General features: G+C 35.5%; 1 protein-coding gene across 1 annotated transcript in view; it reads right to left on the bottom strand.

The window, feature by feature from the left end:
- Window positions 1–17,420, bottom strand: part of LOC140140731 (arrestin domain-containing protein 2-like) — a 94,996-nt gene that overhangs the window by 20,941 nt on the left and 56,635 nt on the right. The window contains exons 4-5 of the mRNA XM_072162480.1: window positions 16,403–16,582; window positions 11,653–11,841 (exon numbers count right to left, since the gene is read on the bottom strand). Coding sequence (XP_072018581.1) covers window positions 11,653–11,841; window positions 16,403–16,582 — 369 coding nt within the window. The remainder of the gene's footprint in view (window positions 1–11,652; window positions 11,842–16,402; window positions 16,583–17,420) is intronic.

A 17,420-nucleotide genomic window follows, 5' to 3' on the forward strand; every position in this document is an offset into this window, starting at 1 on the left:
ATTGTTAGACATTATGATCACAGCAATAAAATTGAAAAGATCTTAAAGGTCCGTAACCCGATCGACAGCATCATCCCCCCGATTTTTTCATTGTTGATGAGGTTTTGGTATCACATAATAGATACTATTTTTCTCAATTGATCAAACCGATCACACGATGGTGCCTCTTTGAAGTTGGAGCTATCGCGAGTGAGCTGTTGAGCACAATTTGCCATTGAAATTACACGTCCGACTGTTACGAAATTTTGAAGACTCTCTTCGGAAAAACAGCTCGACAACAGCTTTTCCGTGACATTACTTCAAATTATAGTATGTTAAGGATGAATATTATAATTCACATGTGAGCCTCTATGGCTAATATTGGGTGAAGAGTTTTACCCCCAGCTCACTAACTAGTCTATTGCCTATACCTACAGTAAATGTTTTTCGTTTTTGCCCACAAAATTGTTATTTTGCCCCTTCCCCTCCCGACCAAGAAAGCTGGCTACGCCCCAGTTGGGAGTACTCATTTCCAAGCTCGGTAACGTTTGTCATGTCATTTAGATGTGTTCCATCATGTAGGCTTACATCACACACCGAGCCGGCGACCATATCTATTTTAGATCATTATTATCATGTCTATAGAACGGTTAGACTATTTTCGAATGAAGTCAAACTAGTCTCATTGGATGATTTGTCATAGTCATACGATACGCCTCGGCACTGGTGGTAAAATGTTTGTAATCAATGTTTGTCAACCTTATTTCATTGCCTGAGTAGAAATTGGGTTAATACGAGACCTGTCATGCTATTAATCAAACCAGAATCGATATTCTACTCATTTTTGTTACACAACTAACGCATTTTCAAAACGGACCTGACCTGCCGATTATTTTAGCAACGAAAGTGACAGGAAAACAGTTGTTTGGTTTGAAGTCACTTGATGATTCGCTAAATCAGAAAATCGAAACTCATCAGAAATCAGATATATTAAGGGGGGTACTACACCCCTGTGGTAAATTTGTGACTATTTTTGCATTTTTTCTCAAAAAAATAATAACACACTGGTAACAAAAGTTATGTATATTATTGGGGCAAGGAATCCAACTACTACACTGAAATTTCAGTGATTTAAGACAAGCGGTTCGTTATTTATGATAAGAAATGAGGTACATCCTAATTGTACCTTATTTCTTATCATAAATAACGAACTGCTTGTCTTGGGTCACTGAAATTCCAGTATAGTAATTGGATTCCTTGCCCCTATAATATACATAACTTTTGTTACCACTGTGTTATTAGTTTTTGAGAAATATGCAAAAATAGACACAAATTTATCGAGGGGTGTAATACCCCCCTTAAGCAGTGGCGTAGATGTCTCTTTGACACTGGGGAATGGGGTTAGAAAAATTTCTTTGAAGTATAATGAATCCAGCCCCTTTTGGCGACAGAATAAATTTATAATACAAATGCGCGCGAATAAATCGGCGCGAAGCCGGCAAAAATTTGCAGCCAAAATCCACATTGAAAACGATGTTTCAAAAACAATCCGAATTCAGCGTGGCGTGAGACAGGGAGACACAATATCCCCAAAAATATTCACTACAGCAATGGAAGATATAGGCCTATTCAGAAAGCTGAACCTACAGGAGAGGGGGATCAGCATAGATGGCGAGAAGCTAACAGATCTGAGATTTGCAGATGATGTAACTTTGGTGACAACGTCAGTAAAGGATATGGAGGTCCAGTTAAATGATCTGAATAAAGGAAGTAAAAAGATTGGACTGACCATACACAAGGGCAAAACAAAATATATGACAAACCACCAGTCAGAGGATCCCAGCAGACACAAGGTAAAAACGTTCTGATAACATTAAAATGTCGGGTTATATAAAGGTCATGAAATCGTTTTAAATGTTTTGTATGAAAACACACTACAACAATATTTTTAAAGTTTTTAAAACGTTTTAAATAAGTTATATTTTGGCTTTTGGTTTAGGTAAAAACGTTTTAATAACATTAAAATGTCGGATTATATAAAGCTCATGATAACGTTTTAAAACGTTTTGTATGAAAACACACTACAACAACATTTTTAAATGTTTTCAAAATGTCATTGTAAACTATTTTTGCAAACATTTTTGGCCAAATATTTTGTCAACACTTAAATAACATTATGTTAAAATATTTGCACCCAGCAAACACAGAAATGTTCTGAAAATGTTTTTCACAAAACGTTTTAATAACATTTATGTCGGGTTATATAAAGGTCGTGAAAACATTTTAAAAACGTTATTGTAAATATTTTGGGCAAACGTTTTTTGCAAAATATTTTTTCAACCCCAAAATAACATTCTCTTCAGAATGATTTGTACCAAGTTTTCAAAAATGTTTTTGGAATGTTATTAAAACGTTTTTATACCCTTTATATAACCCGACATTTAAATATTTTCTGTACAACATTTGTGTTTGCTGTGCAGTAAATTACCAACAAATGTTATTAATGTTATGAAAACGTTTTATACCATTAATGTACCCTTTATATAAACCGACATTTAAACGTTTTCTGACAACCTTTTATAACCTTTTGCGAATGATGTCGAAAACGTTTTGTGTTTGCTGGGATGTCATTGTAGTTGAAGGCGATGTTATCGAAAAGGTGAATGGTTATAAATATCTCGGCCAAACAGTGAAGATGGAGAACAACACCAGGGAATAAGCTTTGATCAGAATAAAGGCAGGTTGGAGTTGCTTTGGAAGATTCAAGGACATTCTATGTGATAAAAAATTACCAATGTATCTGAGAAGCAGAATGTTCAACCAGTGTGTATTGCCAACAATGACATATGGGGCAGAAACATGGACAACAAACAAGTACCTGGAACAGAAACTACAAACAGCCCAAAGAGCAATGGAAAGGAAGATGCTACACATTACCTTAAGGGATAAAATTAAGAGCACTGAAATAAGACGTCAAACTTAAGTGAAAGACATTATGGTGAAACTCAAAGAAGCGAAATGGAGATGGGCAGGTCACCTTGCACGAAGGGAAGATAACAGATGCTCTAAACGACTTACAGAATGGCAACCAAGAACAGGGAAAAGATCAAGAGGAAGACAGAAGAGGAGGTGGTGTGATGACATTACTGCCTACATGGGACCTACATGGACAAGAAATACAAGAGACAGAGAACAGTGGAAGAATCATGAAGAGGGCTACGTCCAACAATGGTCGAACACAGCCTGGTGAGGTGATGAGGTGAGGCTAAAATTGGTTAATTTGGTCAGAAACCAGTACAGGCGTCAACATTGGGGGATGATTGGATCATACCCCCTATCAAAATATTGAGGGAATTTATCCCCCCTGGGATCTACGCCTATGATATAAAGAAAAAGGATCACTGCAAATGTAGACACTTGCTGCAACATGCAATTGAATGGAGCTTCATAATTATCAACGTGGTTTTCTACCTTTTTACAAATTTGTGAAAAGATTTTTTTTTACTTATTTCTTCACTTTCAAGTGGGCTTGTAAGCTCTTCCTGCAAATAATATTTTTTGTCAGAAAATAACAAATACAAAATTTGTTTCATTTTCCTGCGGAGATTCCTTTTTTAGGCTAATGTGTAAAGCAAACCTTTTCTGGTAAACTATTCATTTTTCTCTCGTTGCCCATTAGTGAATATTCGTAACAATATGCATTTATCCCTTACATGATTGTTAAATATTATGCGGAGCACTTGGATCCCCGCTTGGATCTCGAAAAAAATCACATTCCGTAAGCCCTCTTAGTTTTCTTTCTCACAATCTAATCAATTATATTAAACCAGTTGCGAATGTGTAAAAGAAAACGAAATTAACTGATGACGATATCTAATGGGGGAGGCCCTTTTTGAGGGCTTCAATATTCGTCTGCTTTGTGCCAATGGGAAGTGAAATAGCTGTCATGTGTTGCTGCCATGTGTTAGATGATAGATGTTTACAGGGCAGCTAGTTGCAATTATTGACTTCTGCGACTGCTAAGTGTCAGAAGTGGGTAAAGTAAAATAGTTGCCATGTGTTACTGTTAGATGAGTAGGCCTATACACTGTGTAAATTGCTAAATGTTCACAGGTGGCAGCTATTTGAGCTTATTTGCACTACTCACTTCCGGCCCTAAAACAGTTGCTATGTTGTGTGTCATAAAATGTTAATGACTGATATTTATTTCGTTTTTGGAATATTTTTTTTACATTAATTGAAATTCATTTGAATAATTATGCACGCGATAGATTTGTTGCTCGAAACAATTTTTTCAAGACGAGATGCTGAATATGGAAAAAGTACATGAGCAATTGATTATAGACCAAAATTTGTCTGCTAGCTTCCGGAGCTAGCTTCATCAGTATGACATTGATTGTATGGTAATTCACATATTGACCACCCCATAAAATTATTCTTAATATTTTACAAATAATATTGTTAGACATTATGATCACAGTTTACCATAAAACAGCAATAAAATTTAAAAGATCTTAATATTTCCACCCCGTCCAACTTCGCTGAAGCTATGATCAACGCCAGAAGTGCACATTTCCGATCCCTTTTGATGTCACTCTGGAGTTCTACAGGGTGATGTTCTCGCGCCATTCCTATTTGTAGTGTTAATAGACATTTTACTGAAATATGCCATATCAGGTCTCACCTCGGCAGTTGAAACACATCCTTGCCGCTAGTCAGCCTGCCAAAGTACTAGATGACTTAAAATTTTGCTGATAACATTGCCCTGCTCGTGTAAAGCCATTATCCATCAGCAAAAGTCAAACTATTCCACACTATATATCTGTATGAACATTAACCTTTATAAATGTTTATATCTAGCATGCATAATACTAAAATCACCAATCTCGTAATTTCCGAGTAGCCTATATAATAACAAAATCCTAATAGTCAACACGATACAGTACTATAAACATCAATCACACATGTCAATTATATTCGTTAAATAAGCACAGAGGATGGTCCCCTAATTAGACAAAATCATTTGGTGATTAATTTGAGCTGGTCAGTATAATGTTGTAAAAAAATCACATTATATTGGCATTCGTCCTTGCCGGTTTTTTTTTAAATAAATGGATATAAATCTATCTTCTATTTCTATCTTCTATTTAAGTGATGCGGAAAATGTGCATATTGACATTTCCATTTATGTAAATGCAGCATGAAACAAGATAAAGATCGGTCTTCAATCAACTTGTACTTGTTAAGGCGGGTCGGAGTAGAGCATGATCTAGCGGTGTTTGCACTCAAATATTGAGACAAATAAAGCTGACACACACGAGGAATGGTATGGGTTCTATATATACCGTAACCCATCCCAAATTCCCAATGCTTGGAGTAAGGGTGTCATCCCCACCTCATTTCGTGCATGATTTGCATGGTAGTGGAAAACGCACAAAAACAGCAAATTCAATGAAAAAGTAACTCACTACTGAAGAGAATTGCATTTTCTTTGGATTTGATGCAAAATGTTTGAATTAAATATAGGCTTATAATTAGAATTATATTTGATTTGTATGGTTTGTTTTGGTTGAATTTGACACACTCTAAAATGCTCACCCGGTCAATGTCAGATATGATGTTTTTATAGATTCATTGTCATCACTGGAATTCAGTTATGAAATGCTTTTAGAATAATGAAACAGCCATGTCCGTGTCGAGACGTTACTATACAACTTCATAATGGTAATTCGTTTTACTCAAACTGTCGTATCCTGTAAAAAGATATTGACTTCCTTTAATCAGCCCTCGGGTATCCTCTGTTCTTAAAGGAAAGACTAGGTATTGTTGGTCGAAGCAGCAAAAAAAATTTCGTTATCTAAATCAATGTATTTTTGAAATATAACACTTTGATGTTTTGCAAAAGTTCATTGTTTATTGTTCAGAAATCATATACCGTACTTTGAAAACATGTTTGATAAAATTGTTGTGAATGAGTTTTACGTTTTACAAAAGTGTTGTTGTTTCAGCCCTCTTTACAACATAACTCGAGGACTACAAGACTATCTGTGATATTTGAATTCTTGTAAAGACTCGCTATGAAATGATCAATGCAATCTTTGCCAAAGCTCACTACCATTCGCAAGATGCTGTGAACTTCCAAATCACAACAGTATAAAATAGTTGCTAACCTTAAGGGCTCGGATAGCGACGTTTGCACATTATTTTTTGTAGGAGCTTAAATTTTGATATTTTAATTGATGGTCGGCTTTTCATCCTAGGTACACTTTAAGTACATATCATTACATTTATTATAAAATTTACTTCGAGAACTGTTAAATGTCGAAAATGTCGAAAATATCAAAATTGTATGTTGGATGCACCGTCAGATATCTGATGAGTGCAATAATTGTAAAAATGGAAGTGTTATTCTTATGAAATTTGATTTGATTTGATATGTTCGTGACGTGTATTCATCCGGTTTTTGAAGTTGACTACAAAGTGGCTTCCAGTAAATTGCATTTTTACATCTCCGAATATCAATTTGGGTAAAAGTACAACAGATATTTCGGCAGGTTTTAAGGACCACTGCGTGCATGCATGGCCCGGGATACATGGCGTTATTTTCAAAATGAAGACTATAGTAATGGAGTCCAAAAGTAACAAATTATACCGATTATCCATTCATAAAATATGGGCCTATCCCTAAGTTTTATTATTGGGGGTTTACTATTCTGTTAGGCCGCTAGCAGGGTTGAATACTGAAATATTATGTCTATATCTTTTTCTTCATCTTTTCCCTGCTTTCGTTACCTTTATATTTCGTATAGGCCTACTTCTCAAACAATATAACCATATGGTCTTGTTGCATAGGCGTAGATGGGTAGGGGGTGTGAATCCCCATCCCGAATGTTTTGACGCTTAGGCCTATATGTGGGTTTCTGATCAAGGCCAAGTTTTGCGCTCTTCGCCCAAATGTGTTCCACTTTTGCACCATTTTGGCACCTATACAATTTTTTGCGCGGGATGAGCATGAGGATAAAAATGAAGATGAAGACAAAGATGATGAGGATGAAGATCCGCGTATTGGTACCATAAACTAATTGTTATATCGCCAAAAGGTACTGGATTCAATATACTTCAAGAACTTTTTTCCGAACCCACCCCTCCCACATGTCAAAAAGAAATTCACGCCCTTGGCTGCTCTAGAGATCAATAATGTTTAATCATGCAAACCTGTACAATTTTCTAGCAATGGTCAAGGTCCAACTTCCCCAAATATCATTTGGGCTATTTTATGTAAAGTGAGTTGAGCATTTGCTTCCTGCTCCTATCAATGTTAATTTGATTAAAGCTGGCTTTATACTCAGCCGCTGAGCGCTAAGCGACTTAATGTTAACCATGCGTTTCCAAAGCAACAAAAATAACTCTACCTCATTGGTTATCAATCGTTTATCGCTTATAGCGACCGAGTGTAAGGCAAAAGAAGAAGAAAATGCTGATAGCATTTATTGCTATCTACTGCTGATAGATTGCTATCTACTGGTGATAATATTTGTTACTATCTACTGTTGGTAGCATTTATTGCTATCTACTGGTGATAGCATTTATTGCTATCTACTGCTGATAGCATTTGTTACTATCTACTGTTGGTAGCATTTATTGCTATCTACTGCTGATAGCATTTGTTGCTATCTACTGCTGATATAGCATTTGTTGCTATCTATTGCTGACAGCATTTATTGCTATCTACTGCTGATAGGATTTATTGCTATCTACTGCTGATAGCATTTGTTACTATCTACTGTTGGTAGCATTTATTGCTATCTACTGCTGATAGCATTTGTTGCTATCTACTGCTGATATAGCATTTGTTGCTATCTACTGCTGATAGAATTTATTGCTATCTACTGCTGATAGCATTTATTGCTATCTACTGCTGATAGCATTTATTGCTATCTACTGCTGATAGCATTTATTGCTATCTACTGCTGATAGCATTTATTGCTATCTACTGCTGATAGCATGTATTGCTATCTACTGCTGATAGCATTTATTGTTATCTACTGCTGATAGCATTTATTGCTATCTACTGCTGATAGCATTTATTGCTATCTACTGCTGATAGCATTTATTGCTATCTACTGCTGATAGCATTTATTGCTATCTACTGCTGGTAGCATTTATTGCTATCTACTGCTGATAGTATTTATTGCTATCTACTGCTGATAGCATTTATTGCTATCTACTGCTGATAGCATTTGTTGCTATCTACTGCTGATAGCATTTATTGCTATCTACTGCTGATAGTATTTATTGCTATCTACTGCTGATAGCATTTATTGCTATCTACTGCTGATAGCATTTGTTGCTATCTACTGCTGATAGCATTTATTGTTATCTACTGCTGATAGCATTTATTGCTATCTACTGCTGATAGCATTTATTGCTATCTACTGCTGGTAGCATTTATTGTTATCTACTGCTGATAGCATTTATTGCTATCTACTGCTGATAGCATTTATTGCTATCTACTGCCAATAACATTTGTTGCTATCTACTGCTGAAAGCATTTATTGCTATCTACTGCTGATAGCAATCATTGCTATATACTGCTAATAACATTTGTTGCTATCTACTGCTGATAGCATTTATTGCTATCTAATGCTGACAGCATTTATTAACCGGATTCAGTACGGTCTATTGCTGATATAGTTTTGCTGTCTACTGCTGATAGCATTTATTTCTATCTACTGCTGATAGCATTTGTTGATATCTACTGCTGACAGCATTTATTAACCGGATTCAGTACGGTCTATTGCTGATATAATTTTGCTGTCTACTGCTGATAGCATTTATTTCTATCTACTGCTGATAGCATTTATTGCTATCTACTGCTGACAGCATTTATTAACCGGATTCAGTACGGTCTATTGCTGATATAATTTTGCTGTCTACTGCTGATAGCATTTATTTCTATCTACTGCTGATAGCATTTGTTGCTATCTTCTGCTGACAGCATTTATTAACCGGATTCAGTAGGGTCTATTGCTGATATAATTTTGCTGTCTACTGCTGATAGCATATATTTCTTATTTCTATCTACTGCTGATAGCATTTGTTGCTATCTACTGCTGACAGCATTTATTAACCGGATTCAGTAGGGTCTATTGCTGATATAATTTTGCTGTCTACTGCTGATAGCATATATTTCTATCTACTGCTGATAGCATTTGTTGCCATCTACTGCTGACAGCATTTATTAACCGGATTCAGTAGGGTCTATTGCTGATATAATTTTGCTGTCTACTGCTGATAGCATTTATTTCTATCTACTGCTGATAGCATTTGTTGCTATCTACTGCTGACAGCATTTATTAACCGGATTCAATACGGTCTATTGCTGATATAATTTTGCTGTCTACTGCTGATAGCATTTATTTCTATCTACTGCTGATAGCATTTGTTGCTATCTACTGCTGACAGCATTTATTGCTATCTACTGCTGATAGCATTTGTTGCTATCTACTGCTGATAGCATTTATTGTTATCTACTGCTGATAGCATTTATTGCTATCTACTGCTGATAGCATTTATTGCTATCTACTGCTGGTAGCATTTATTGTTATCTACTGCTGATAGCATTTATTGCTATCTACTGCTGATAGCATTTATTGCTATCTACTGCCAATAACATTTGTTGCTATCTACTGCTGAAAGCATTTATTGCTATCTACTGCTGATAGCAATCATTGCTATATACTGCTAATAACATTTGTTGCTATCTACTGCTGATAGCATTTATTGCTATCTAATGCTGACAGCATTTATTAACTGGATTCAGTACGGTCTATTGCTGATATAGTTTTGCTGTCTACTGCTGATAGCATTTATTTCTATCTACTGCTGATAGCATTTGTTGATATCTACTGCTGACAGCATTTATTAACCGGATTCAGTACGGTCTATTGCTGATATAATTTTGCTGTCTACTGCTGATAGCATTTATTTCTATCTACTGCTGATAGCATTTATTGCTATCTACTGCTGACAGCATTTATTAACCGGATTCAGTACGGTCTATTGCTGATATAATTTTGCTGTCTACTGCTGATAGCATTTATTTCTATCTACTGCTGATAGCATTTGTTGCTATCTACTGCTGACAGCATTTATTAACCGGATTCAGTAGGGTCTATTGCTGATATAATTTTGCTGTCTACTGCTGATAGCATATATTTCTATCTACTGCTGATAGCATTTGTTGCTATCTACTGCTGACAGCATTTATTAACCGGATTCAGTAGGGTCTATTGCTGATATAATTTTGCTGTCTACTGCTGATAGCATATATTTCTATCTACTGCTGATAGCATTTGTTGCCATCTACTGCTGACAGCATTTATTAACCGGATTCAGTAGGGTCTATTGCTGATATAATTTTGCTGTCTACTGCTGATAGCATTTATTTCTATCTACTGCTGATAGCATTTGTTGCTATCTACTGCTGACAGCATTTATTAACCGGATTCAATACGGTCTATTGCTGATATAATTTTGCTGTCTACTGCTGATAGCATTTATTTCTATCTACTGCTGATAGCATTTGTTGCTATCTACTGCTGACAGCATTTATTAATCGGATTCAATAGGGTGTATTGCTGATATAATTTTGCTGTCTACTGCTGCTAGCATTTGTTGCTATCTACTATTAAATACTAAGATCATTCATTGCTTTCTACTGCTGATGGCATTCAATGCTGTCTACCTCTGATATCACTTATTGATATCTACTGCTGATAATATTTATTGCTATCTACTAAATGATAGCATTTATTACGAAGATATAGGGCCTACTACTAATATCATTTACTGCTCTCTACTAATGATACTATGCTATCTACTACTAACATTAAGTATATGTCAGTTTACTACGGTACCAGTTTATTGCTATCTTCTAATAATAGCATTGATTGATAGCTACTACTAATAGCATTTATTGATATATTTACTGATGATTAAAATTTACTAATCGGAGCCTCCTCATGATGCAAGCCGTACATTTCCACAAAGAATTGTGCGTGGTTCATCAATCAAAATAAATCGTTTGTGGCTTAAATTAAATCCACATTGAGTTACAATCCAATAAGGCAGTTAGTTTCCTTTGTATTGCATTGTCAAGTTGCAGCAACGTCGTGGAAAATCAAATCTCAGCAAATAATTTGCTGCATTTCAGGGGGTACTACACCCCTGCCCAATTTTGTGCCTATTTTTGCATTTTTCTCAAAAATTATAGCGCATTGGGGACAAGTACGATATGTATAGGGGCAAGGACTACAACTACTGCACTGAAAATTTTATTTCAGCACAGACAACAGTTGTGGAGTTCAGTCAAAATGAGGGAAAACCAATATTTGATCAATAAATCAATAACTACTTGCTTGAGTTGCTGAATTTTCAGTACAGTAGTTGTAGTCCTTGCCCCTATAATATACATCTTACTTGTCACCAATGCGCTATAATTTTTAAGAAAAATGCTAAAATAGGCACAGAATTGGGCAGGGGTGTAGTACCCCCTTAACTGGACAAACACGATTTTCAAATAAAACAACCACAAAATCAAACTTTTGTTGTTGTTGTTGTTTTGTTTTTGACAAACCAGTAATTTTACTTGATCATGAAAAGTGGACTTACCTCAATGATGTATCGAACCTGTATTAATCTTGTTTCTATTGTTGTAGGTACAATGGGTATTTGCAGCATACGGGCTGTTTCTAAGATATATTCCTGCTCTGGGAGAACACTTGGACTGCTATAGCTAAGAATCTCATATGATCCGTTTTGACTTCTTCTTTTTGGGTTGTCAGCTACTAAGTTTACATTCTGGAAATAAATAAAAATAGAGGATATGAAATGAAATATAATATATGATAAAAACAACACTACAACAACAACAAAACGTCTCGAATTTGCTATAAAACGACCCTATGATTAATATGCTGATTATACCTACGGTGGGCCGGAGTGGAGCATAACCTAGTGGTATTTGCACTCAAATATTGATACAAGAGGGATCGTATGGAGTATATAAAGGCTTGACAAGGGGTGTAATTTCTACCCCATTTGCATGATTTTTCTCGGGGGGGGGGGGGGGGTGCCCTACACTTTCGGTTTGATGTGAATGGACTAAACTTAAGAATCGCAAGACCGATGAAAATATTAAGTCAAGTTAGCTCAATCGATAAGGTGTTCGACTATGGTGCGAGAGGTTGCGGGTTCGAACCCTGGTGGTGCCCAGTATGCTCTCGTGGAAAAATTGAGTTAGCTTGAAATTCCCCTGGACAAGGAACTCACTGCTAATTTGTCTCGTTGTAACCCGTACGAAACTCGGGGAGCTGATCCTGGTTGCGATGGTTATTTGTGGTATGTCTAGGGTGTGCGCTCTTGAAGCAGCAAAGTCCCCGAATTGTTGTTTAATGGTTTATGGTATGATGTGGGCCATAGTGGTCAGCGACACCCTGTAAAGTGTGCTGAGGCTTGTGGATCAACGTCTAGGCGTTGTGCCTGTGCGTAGCGCACTGTAAATCACTGCGCTTATTAATGTATTCCTTCACTCATTTCCTAATAATATTAAGAAGTATACTGCAGATTTTTTAGTTATATCGAGTTGGAGCTGTGTCTGATCTAGCACACACTCATATATGGAAAGTTATGGATTCATTTCAATACGTGAGATCCCAAGGTTCATTATACTATAATAGGTTTTATTTTTCTCCCATGTGCACGATTTTCACTGGAATTAAAATAATCATGTTATAACTCAATAACTTCAATTCATACATGTATGGAAAAATAAATGTAACCAGCGGCTTTATTGACTCGACTCATTTCCTATAAGATAAATGTTTTACTCTGCAAATATAAATTGTATTATTAAGGAAAATAACAAAACTGAATAGATTAAAATATGACCTGAAGACCCTGACACGCCTTAAATGGCTAAAACTGGAAACATTTTGCTCTTGCCATCCCACTCGCCTTATTGAGGCAATTATAATTGGTGTGGCTTTAGATTTGTAGGATTTTAATATTGTCAGTGCCAATCATTGTATGTTTTTTTGTTGCTGTTGTTGTTGTTGTTGTTGTTGTTGTTGTTGTTGTTGTTGTTGTTGTTGTTTTTCAGATCATTTCCATAAAGTATTGATTTTGTTTTCTTCTTCTTAAATTATTCTTTTTAAATTGTGCTTAAAACTTGAAATTAGACAATATTTCTCCTATGGAATTGGACTTATGATTAATGAATAGTTATTCTTTGAAAATTTGTTATTAGAAATTAGAGGCACAACAATAGAATATTCATCCATCTGCATATGGCAAAAAAGAAATCTAGACAAAAGAGAAACAAATTTGACTAATTTGATTCAGGATCTATAGAAACGGAAATTGATGAAATAAGTATTATTGATGAAACATTAGGACTATAGCCAACTCTGATTTATAACAGATACAAGATACACAAATTTAAAGGCTCTTTCATGAGATCAAAAGCTTTATGGATTGAACAAGCTGTAAACTGACGAAATATCTGTGTAATCTGGAAAAAAGATATTACATCAATAAGCAGATGCGTAGATTATAAAAATGGTAAATGGAATTCAAGTGAAATTCAAAATTCAAGAGGAAATTATGAATAAAGTTAAAACTTTTTATGAAAACTTGTATAAAAAAGTTCAATTTGTGATAATCTTCCGATTAGAAATCTTTCAGCAGAAGAGTCTTACGACTTGGTGGGAAAGATTACCCAAGAAGAACTATTAATTTCAGCAGAAGAGTATCATGCCCTGGAGGCCAAGATTACCCCAAAAAACTAAATTTAACTCTAAATAATATGAAAAATAACAAATATCCTGGTTCAGATGGATTTACAGTAGAGTTTTATGTCTCATAATAGGAGCTTTTATACTACGTTCTATTATTATGGTTTTGAAAAAGGTGACAATGTCCCTTACTTCTGCATGTACTGCAAACCGTATTAATAAAGATGTTTTACCAATTTTTATTAATGGATATCAAACTTGTTTTGTGGCTGATAGATATATATTAGAAAAAAATATTCGTCTGATTTATGATTTACTTAGTTGTATTGAAATCGCAAATTTTCCAGGTATGATGTTATTAATTGACTTGAAAAAACTTAATTTTGGGAAAGATATTATTAAATGACGTCATCGAGTGTGGTGTCACCTAATCAGTTTGGTCTTTAGCCGATTCCAAGAAAAACATCATAGCTAACAACGTCGACTGACGACGAGGAAGTTCCTCGAAAGCACTCCCGGTAAGCCAAATAAACAAGTAGGTCTAGAGTTGAAGTGCTTTCATTATTAAATGGTTTAATTAGAGAATAAAGGTATTGTTTTTAACACTTCAATTCAAATAAAAATATAATAATTTAATCAAATTAAATCCTACATTTTGCAAGGAATTATACCTAGGGCTTAAAATCGATCATATCCGTTGTTGCTATGCGCCTCCGATTGGTTCAAATAGCGAGTACGAGTATCGCGTCGATGCACACACGCTAACTCGTGTGATATCGTATCATATCACACGGGTAAGAACCAATAAGATTGCAGGAACATTCTCAAGTGTTTAAGAATACATTTTATAGTAAGATCACTTCATCTGTAACATTGTTATTGGTCACATATCCAATTTTTTAAAAACATTTCTACGTACCTGCTGCCGGCAGTGCCCCGGGCGCGACCCTTGGGGGGCGCCAAATTGACCAATTCAGCATCGATTCTACGCCCCTCCAAGCGATGAAAGTTTGCGCGCAATTGTTTCAAGAATTGGGTGGATTTTTGCATACAAAACTTCATGGCCCATTCAGTGATCCCAACAAAAGTGAAGAATAGGGCCTAAGTCATTATATTATTTTGAAATGAAAATTTCGCAACAAAGCAAGAAAAGGTAGCAATAGTGACAAAATTGATGCCCGTTCAAATGCATGTAGGTAATTTCTCAATAACAAATGTACATTAATAGGTTTATTTAAGAAATAATGCACAAATTGGTATATTAGAAAAATAGCCTTCTTATTTTTCATTATAATATCAATCAAATCCACTCAGTGTGTTGCACGGTTGTATTCATTATTGTCTTTAGTAATTAATATCATTATGCAATGTGTGACGTACTCATGGTAGCTCATATACAATTATGCATGCAAATACCCCTGTCAGTAAACATTTGCTAGGCTAATTGTTGAGTTTATACAAACACGCTAATTAAGGGTCAATTATGTAATTATGTAAATGTCATGTAAAATGTCCATATTAGAATGTCTGTCTTGAGAGCCCCGCATAAAGCTGTTGTTTACATTTCAATTTAGAATGTATCCGTCGTGAATACATCTCTATGAAATGAGGAGGAGGGGGGAGGTGTGTGTTTGTGGGTGAGTTGCAATTTAAAGTGAATTGACCATTGCTCATTCTAGTGACTCTAGTATATAAACAATATAAGTGTGCTTTTTCATTTAATGACATAAAATTTGAAAAATATTGTAAGTAACACTTGAGGTTTTGACTTTTAAAACCTACATTTTGGTCAAAAAATGTGCTTGGATAGGTAGTTTTCAACAGATATTCCACATTCGCCTTGCTATAACATTGAATTGCATTATCTGTTGAACTAGTGACTAAAAGTGTTTTTAGGGGGATGTGTTAGCTTTCGTTTGAAATAAAATGAAACATTCTGATTAGATGAAGGGAACACTTGAGGTATCGAGACCCATTTTTTAGCCAGAAGCTTCACAGCCCCTACATTGCAACCGTGTAGTGTAATCAAAGACTGTGGTGGAGTCATTCACTGCTTGTTGTTCTCTGGGGAACCGGGGTAGAAAATGATGAATATCTCCCGTAATTTTTTTGATTCTAAAGAAGCCAATTTCAAGGCTTGCACTTGAATATATGTGTTGCAAGAATATGATAGTCGTTAGCTTGCGTATTGAGAAAGAATCGTGCGTTTTGAACTCAAAAACTGACAAAAATTATGATTTTATATGTGCCGAACAAAAAAATGACAGCTGCCCTCATTCGTAAACACCCGGGTCACGGAAGATACACGGTAGTATAGCACAGCGTAGGCCAATGGTGGAGGCAGTCTAAAAGCAGATGACGTCATGACGTATACCATGCTCACTGACATTTACAGAGGTCAGTCACCAGGCTATTGTCAATAGCCTTAGTCGGATGTCCCTCGGCCCATTATGCATCTCAAAACTATTAAACAGGTCGAAACAAAATGGCTATGCGTGGCTGTGGATTCAACCTACCATCATGGCGATTTCTGCCGATAAATATATCGGGCGATGACACTGTGTGATGTGTATGTGGGTGTGGCTGAATGGCTGGGTGTTGGTATACCGTGTGGTGTTCGAGCTTACCTGTATAAATTTGACTCCTAATTTCATAGTCTTGTCTGAATTATTATCTAATTTGGTTCGTATATTGACAAATTCTCCTGGACAATAGGCACTTCTTTGCATTTCGGCTTTTAATGCGATGGGTCCACTTGATCGACAACAACAACGTATTGTCTTACGGTCGGAGGCATGCTGAGTTTTCTGTGGAATAAAACAGAAAAGAATAGAACAATTTATATGAAAGATTGCGATTCATAAAAATTGCTGCTGCTGATGGTGATAACATTATTAGTAATGATGTTGATGACGACGACGACGACGACGACGACGACGATGATGATGAATGATGATGATGATGATGATGATGATGATGATAATGTGAAGAGAGGAAACACACTTTTATCATATCATATTTTATCATATTAGTTCTGCTCCATTTTCCACTCCTCACATCATCATCATCCGCAGCAGCAGCAGCAGCAGCAGCATCGTCATCATCATCATCAGCAGCAGCAGCAGCAGCAGCATCATCATCATCATCATCATCATCAGCATCATCATCATCATCATCATCATCATCATCATCATCATCATCATCAACATCATTGCTAATAATGTTATCACCATTAGCAGCAGCAATCCACATCACTGCTGAAGAATAGATAAATAAATAAATAAATAAATAAAACATAAATAAAATATCATCATCTCAATCTTCTTCATCATCAGTGTCGTCATTACATTATCATCATCATCTTCTTCCTCATTATCTTCTTCTTCAGCTTTTCAGCAGCAGCAACAGCAAGCCTCCTCACGTCTACTTGAAGAAGTAGCAGTTGTAAAAAATATGATAATGATACATTGAAAAAATAAATAAATAAATAAATAAATAAATAAATAAATAAATAAATAAATAAATAAATAAATAAATAAATAAATAAATAAATAAATAATAAAAGCAACAGCAACAAATAAAATGTTAGAACATTGAATGTCTTTCATAATTACATTTCCTGTGGTGAGCAACAAAGACATCAAT

Source organism: Amphiura filiformis, chromosome 19 (genome assembly GCF_039555335.1).
Source record: "Amphiura filiformis chromosome 19, Afil_fr2py, whole genome shotgun sequence".
In the NCBI taxonomy this organism is placed as follows: Eukaryota; Metazoa; Echinodermata; class Ophiuroidea; order Amphilepidida; family Amphiuridae; genus Amphiura; species Amphiura filiformis.